Source organism: Emiliania huxleyi (assembly GCF_000372725.1).
Source record: "Emiliania huxleyi CCMP1516 chromosome Unknown EMIHUscaffold_199, whole genome shotgun sequence".
Classification (NCBI taxonomy): domain Eukaryota; phylum Haptophyta; order Isochrysidales; family Noelaerhabdaceae; genus Emiliania; species Emiliania huxleyi.
The window spans coordinates 30491-36860 of record NW_005200608.1 but is presented as its reverse complement, the minus strand read 5'-3'; the positions used below and the strand labels follow the sequence as shown (position 1 = coordinate 36860).

The window sequence follows — 6370 nt, the reverse complement described above, 5'->3', positions numbered from 1 at the left end:
AGGATCGAGAACAGAAAGGCGCGGAAGGCGGCGAAGACGACCGCGCCGAGAAGCTGCGCCGACTGCGCCGGCACGAGCTGCAGGAAGTTGTAGAGCAGTCCCAGAGCCGAACAGACGAGGAAGGTGCCGATGAGGTCGAGGTAGTGGATCGAGGCCTCGATGAAGGGCACCGCGGCGAAGCCGAGGGGGATGATGAGCCCGATGATCGAGATGACGCGGTCGACGTCAGGCCAGTCATAGAGCAACGCGTACTCGCGGTTGGTCAGGTCCACCGAGCCGAGGTAGAGGTTGGAGCGCGGCACCTGGATCGCCGCGTAAAGGCAGACCGCCACAAACTCGAGGGTGCGCACCTGCTCGAGGAGCGGCTTTGAAGGGAGCGAGTCGGCGTGCGGGCTCTTGGCCTCCTCGGCTGACGGCGTGCTGTCCACAGCCCGCGACTCCTTGAGCTCCTTGGCGTTGACGATCCAGGCGAGGATGAGGAGGGCGTATACGCCACCGGCGAGGCCGACGAAGAACCACCAAAGCGTGCTGAACGGCACGCCGGCGTCGTACGCCATCTTGAAGAAGGTGAAGATGATGCAGCTGCCGTCGAAGAGGCACGCGGTGAGTTCTATCACAACGTTCATGCTCGACTTGAAGAGGAAGGGTGCGGAGTAGGCATTGAACATGGTGAACGCGCCGCCAACCGAGATCATAGTGAACGAGACGAGGAAGAGGTCAAAGCCGGTCTCGCGGTTCACGTCCTCGCACACTGCGATCCCAATCAGCCCGGAGATTTCGAGCACGGCCGCCACCACCGTGCCCACCGCCGGCCCAAACTTGTCGACGAGCATGCCGGCGGGGATGGAGAGGAACGAAACCGCGGTGCTCCCAATCGTGAACGCCAGGTTCAGAGAGTTTGCCTGTGCATCGCATGGCGCGGGCTCGCCCACGCACTGATGGCTGTAGAAGCCCTCGTCTACCAGCATCGCGCTCAATGGCGCCCAGCCAAAGATGATCCCACTGAACAAGAAGACCGATGCCAGGTCGGCGACCAGCAGGAAGCCGCGCTGTCGGAATTTTGCAGCCGCCTCGGAATCTTGCAGCCACATCGCACGCCTCCTCCACTCAACCCTGGAGGGGAACACGAACGAACGCGGTGCGCGCTTTTCTTTATTTCCCTTCTCGCCGGAGAGACCACTGGAGCCAGAGAAACGAGAACAAGAACCCCGGGAAGGATAAAAAATCGTGGAGCGTGACAGGATAGCTATCTCCACCTATCTCCGCCCAGGCGAGCGCGGCGCGGCAAGAAGACGCGGCCGAGTCGCTGCGGCGGACTGAGTCGGAGCTGCGGCGGACCGAGTCGGACTGCGCGCCGTTGAGCCTCAACCATGCACTGGATCGCGAGTGGCCTGATCCTCTACGCGTTCGCGGTGCCCTCGAGCATCACCGGCGTCGCCTACACCTTTTACCACTCCGGCGTCCTCCTCGGCAGTGGCATGTGCATCCTCGCGACGGCCGCCTCCGCCTGCGGGGCCCTGCTGCTGCTCAAGCTCATCCTGGGAGCTCCACAGGGGCACCGGAGGCCGCGTATGTTCTCCGACCTCGGCGCACTCGCCACCGGCCGCATCTCCGGCGCCAACGCCGCGCTCTGCCTGCAGCTGACAAACTTTGTCCTCTACCAGCCTGTCGCGCTCCTTACCACAGCATCCGCGATGCAGGTAGGCGCACGCCGAGCCCACGCCCTCGCACAACGCCGCTCGTCTCCCACGTACACACCCACTGCCGGGGGAGCCCACCACCCCATCCTCGCCCCGTCTTGCCCTCGCCCAGCCCTGAAGCATCGGCGTCCGCGCGCCAGGATGCGGTGCAACCCGAGGGGGAGACGTGCACCAACTACTTCATCTTTTTGGTCTCCCTCGTCTGCTTCGCCGGCACGCAGTGCCGAGAGCTCAAGTACGCCTCCCTCCTCGCGGGCATTGCACTGGTCGCCGGGGTTGGCGTCGCGGGGCTCCAAATCTACATTGCCGCCGCCTACTCGCCCGGCCACGGCGACACGCACGGCAAGGGGGTGGGCGACCACGAGCACCGCAACCGCGGCTCCGAAGCCGTCTGGGACAAGTTTGGCCCTCCCGACCCGAGCAGCAGGTCTGCTCACCCACGTGCACTGGGCCTTGCACTTTGAATGCCGTGCCGGCTCCTGCCGCGTGTCCGGGTGTGGAGATACGAGGGCTGCCTGGGCCTTCCCCCACCACTCGTGTGTTGTCGAGAAGTTCCCCTCACCTCACCTCACCCGACCGCAGCAGGACCGCCTCGGTCGAGATGGCCCTCTCCCTGACGACAGCAATCTGGGCCTACGTGCCCTCGCTGCTGATCGCCGAGCTCGCGTTCGAGATGGAGTCGCCCGAGCACCTGAGCCGCTCGATCGCCCTCTCCGCCGGCCTCAACGTCGCCACCTTCCTCGCCGTCGGGCTCTCCGTCTGGTGCCTGTGGGAGGGGGGCGTCGACGACCCGATCACGCTGAGCGAGGCCGCCTCCTCGCCGTCCGGCACGTCTGCTGCGTCGGCCTCGCTCCTGAACCCCCCCCCCCCCCCCCGCAGGGGTGGCCCAGGTCCTCCTTCGCCGGCCGCCTGCTCTCCTCGCTGCTCTGCCTCTCAAACTTTGTCGGCTACTGCCTCGACTCGGTGCCTCTCGCGCGCTGGTGCCAGCGCCGCTTCGTGCCGCGCTTCAGCGGGCGGTGGGACCTGCGCTCGGTCGGCCGCTACGCCCTCATTTCGGCGCCGGCGTGGGTCTTTGGGGTGCTCGTCGCCGTCTTCGTCGGTGCGCAACCTCCCGCTATCTCCCGCTATCTCCCGCAATCTCCCGCAATCTCCCGCAATCTCCCGCAATCTCGAGGTGTGCGCCTCCAGCTCCTGCCGCAGCAGCCCGCCCTGCTCCGCTCCTCCTCCGAGCGCTCTGCCGCAGCGCGTCGCCGGCCGTCAGCACCGCGCTGAGCTCCTCCTTCTTGCTCACCCTCGCCGCCCGCCCGTTTCTGCGTTCGGGCTCGAGCGTCCCCCCCCACCCTCTGCAGGCTCGCCCTCTGGACTCTTCGTCATGCTCTCCTGGGCGACCGCGCTGACGGTGCCTGCGTGCAACCTCATCTTCCCCAGCATCTTCACCCTCTGCGCGTTGGGCCCGCCGCCTCCAGCTGCGCGCTCCCAGGCGGCGCTGACGCGCTCCCTCTTGAGCGATGTCGAGGCGCCCACGCCTGGGCGGTGCATACGCCAGTCCCTCACGCGCACTGAGGGGGCCATCGCCGCCTGCGTGCTGCTGTGGGGGCTCTTTGCGTTGGTCATCTGCACCTACGCCGCCATCGGGAAGACTTTCGACCCCATCGTGCGGGGGCCGCAGGTCCGCCGTTTTATGGGGGCCCTATCTCTGACCACATCGAGATGCGTGCGGGGGAGATGCCCACCCCACGCTGTATCGACACGTTCACCTCGCGTTACTAGGTAATCGGCTGCGAGGGCTGGGGCATCTACAAGTCCGAAGGCACCGAGTTCCGTGGCTTTGGCTGGTGAAGACATAGTTTGTGCGATTTCGGGCTCGGGGCTGTGCGTAAAGAAAGAAAGAAAACAGACACCCAAGGGAGGGATGTGCGTTTACCAAGACGTTTTTTTCAATTTGCTGTCGCTCGCGCCGGCTCTCCAGGGTTCCGGCTCCTAGCCAGATAGGGGGTCTGTTGCCTATGACTCGCACCAAAACGCCCTACCTACCTACCTATTGCGGGCGCCAACCGCCAGGCTCCGTGCCCCACCTACCTACCTATTCCCAGGCCGCGCAGCGAAGCGAAAAAATGCCCGTTAGCCCTCTGTGAATAGGCTCCCAGCGCCCGCCGCGCGCCGGCTTGTACCGCGGTGCGCGCCGCTCGCGAGCCCGCCAGAGCATGGCCTACTGGGCTCTCGAGGCGTTGGACGGCTCCAAAACGGCACTCTCTTCCCTCGACAGAGTCTCCCGCGCAGCGAACGAAGCGGTTTTTTTACCCCCCCCCCCCCCCCCTGCCCACCACCACCACCTACCTACCTATTGCGGGGCCCTCTGGGGCGGTCAAAACCGGACCTACCTACCTATTGCATGGGGTCTAACCGTAGCCACAGACCCCCTATCTGGCTAGGAGCCGGAACCCAGATCCATGGAGCTGGCTGGGCTGGAAGAGCATCTGCGCAAGCTGCTCTTCCAGACCGGGGCGTTCACGACGGCCTGGTCCTGGGTGCTCGTCTACTATGGCACGTGGCATTTGCTCGCCGGCGAGAGCCCGCTGCAAGGGCAGGCCGGCCTCGGCGCGCACGCCGAGCGAGAGGGCATGCTCTTGCTTCTCGCGCCTTATCTCGCCGTGTGCGCATCCGCCGCCGTGCTCCTGACCCAGCTGAAGGCGGCCCCTGGACCCATGACTGGCGCCATAGTGGCTGCTGTCGAGTTCTTTCCGTCACCGATCTTCACCGCCACGATGCTCGCATTCCTTGGCCGCTTTTCCAGCGGATTCGCTCTTAGCATCTGGAACCTTGGAATATCTTGGGCGGTGGCATTTGTGGTGCACTTGCTGCCCACCACGGGTTGCGCTGGCAAGGTCGGCGACGTCGTCCGCAAGACTGTGGGATTCGGCCTGGGCGTGGCTTGGAACAACCTCTTCAGTCGCGCGGCTCCCGAAGGCTACCAGATCATGGCGAGCACGATCTACCTGGGCATTGTGGTGCTTCTAGCGGCCCACCTGGCCGCTCCTGAGCCTCGCGCAGATGCCACCCTGAGATCACGGCATGCCGCAATGATGTGCTTCGCCTCGCGCGTCGTGTGCGCCTTCTCGCTGTCGGGCTGGCTATCAAAAGTGATGCCCTTGTCGGGCCTGCTCGGAGATGTGTGCTCGCTGGTGCTGCTTCTGCTGCTTGGCGCAGTGCTGTCAGGCTGGCTGGCCCGCGCAGACCTGGAGGGGGGCGGCCCCGCCTGGGCGGAGGAGCGAGCGCAGAAGCATGACTGGGGCAGTTGCCTGTTGCGCGTCTTGATCTTCGTGCCTTGTGTGTGGTGCTGCTGTCCCTGGATTCCTGTGCTCTGGCTCTTTGCCGGCAGCGGCCCTGGCGTGAAGGATCGGTGGCTCTCGCTCGCCACCACAGTCTGCGCGCTTGCTGCCTCGGTGGTGGCCACGAACCTGATCACTGGCTCCATTGACATGCTCGCAGCTGCTGGTGGGATTTGCGACGCACAAACTTGCAACGCGCTATCCTTTCTGGCTTTTGAAGGCGCTGCCGCAGCTGTTGTTTCGTATGTGTTGCTCCAAGGGATCAGTGAGATCGACGACACTCCCAAAGTTGCAATGCCTGCACGCTTGGACGAACATCTGTTACCGCCGGCTCCTTCTGCACCGCCTTAGTCGATTTTGCCGGTGCGCAGGAGGGCGAGCTCGAGCCAAATTGTGCGCCTTGCAAGGCGCCCGAGTATAGCTGCATATCAGTTTGCAGCGCATGTGAAATTTGCTCTACCGCCTCGTTGATCACCGATTGGCGAGGGACAATGAGCGAGACGGGCTGTGCTCGGGGGGCCACCGAGGGTTGGTCCATACGTAGTCTGTGGGCATGCATGCTGTACTCTTTTTTGTACCTTGACACAGTATATCAATCTGGTCCTGTGCTCTCTCGCTCTGGGCTCTGCTAAAGCCGCGTACGGCGCGTACAGGGTCAAGGGTATGTGTTGCTGTTGCGTGTTGGACGAGGTCGATGGAATGTGTTTTGACCTGTGGAAATGTGTTTTGACAAGAAAAAGAATGCACACGCTTAGCAGCAATGTCATCGACGTGATCCTGACGGCTGTCGTGTAAAAAGAACATCACGCACGCGCAGCACGCTCAGGCGAGGGACTCCACTCTTCAGCACAACGCCACCACTTGTGTGTGTGGAGAAATTTGGCTAGTTCCAATTCACTCTGACACGCTAATCTTGAAAACGCGTCCAACGGAGCTCCGTGTTGCTCCCAGCGCCCTCCCCCGAGCTTCCTGCGGCCATGGCCGGTGCTACTAGTATGGGGGGCTACCTGGCTACCGCGAGAGCGACCCAACTCGTCGACATCGTCCGATGATGGTGCCTCAAAGTCAGCCTTCGGAGGCTATCGTGGGGTCGAGCCGGCAGTAGCCGCGACATGTGGTTCCACCACCCCTCGTAGGCTTTGCCTCTGCTCGCCACCGTTCCCATGCTGCCTAATGGGATGGAAAGGGAGGCTGGGCGAGCGTATAGAAGCGTGCTCGACCTCGTCGTGGCAACCTGTACCGCAGCGCTGGTAGGCGAGATGAGCGTCGTGCCACTTGACCCAAGACGGGTCGCAGGCGTCGTACCGAGCGCGTCGAGACCGTGTCCTGATGTGATCTGCA

The 6370-nt window shown here is 63.9% G+C and overlaps 4 protein-coding genes across 4 annotated transcripts in view; 3 read left to right on the top strand and 1 right to left on the bottom strand.

Moving 5' to 3' along the window:
* The window catches only part of EMIHUDRAFT_233949 (hypothetical protein), a gene marked incomplete at both ends in the record, with an annotated part of 1518 nt that extends 427 nt beyond the window's left edge, over positions 1-1091 (bottom strand). The window contains one exon of the mRNA XM_005781823.1: positions 42-1091. Coding sequence (XP_005781880.1) covers positions 42-1091 — 1050 coding nt within the window. The remainder of the gene's footprint in view (positions 1-41) is intronic.
* A 201-nt stretch (positions 1092-1292) lies between these two features.
* EMIHUDRAFT_424057 (hypothetical protein) lies at positions 1293-2267 on the top strand (the record flags this gene model as incomplete). Its single annotated transcript, XM_005781822.1, has 2 exons — positions 1293-1700; positions 1841-2267. Coding segments are annotated over 2 exons (833 nt in total), but the record flags the coding sequence as incomplete, so codon positions are not given.
* Positions 2268-2984: 717 nt separating this feature from the next.
* EMIHUDRAFT_365875 (hypothetical protein) lies at positions 2985-3621 on the top strand. Its single transcript, XM_005781821.1, has one exon. It carries the CDS (start codon positions 3073-3075, stop codon positions 3472-3474), a length of 402 nt encoding a protein of 133 aa, XP_005781878.1. The 5' UTR covers positions 2985-3072; the 3' UTR covers positions 3475-3621.
* A 529-nt stretch (positions 3622-4150) lies between these two features.
* EMIHUDRAFT_233947 (hypothetical protein) lies at positions 4151-5661 on the top strand (the record flags this gene model as incomplete). The annotated part of the gene is made up of 3 exons (XM_005781820.1): positions 4151-5317; positions 5401-5422; positions 5618-5661. The coding sequence occupies 3 exons, from the start codon at positions 4151-4153 to the stop codon at positions 5659-5661; spliced, it is 1233 nt and encodes a 410-aa protein (XP_005781877.1).
* Between the last annotated feature and the right edge of the window lie 709 nt (positions 5662-6370).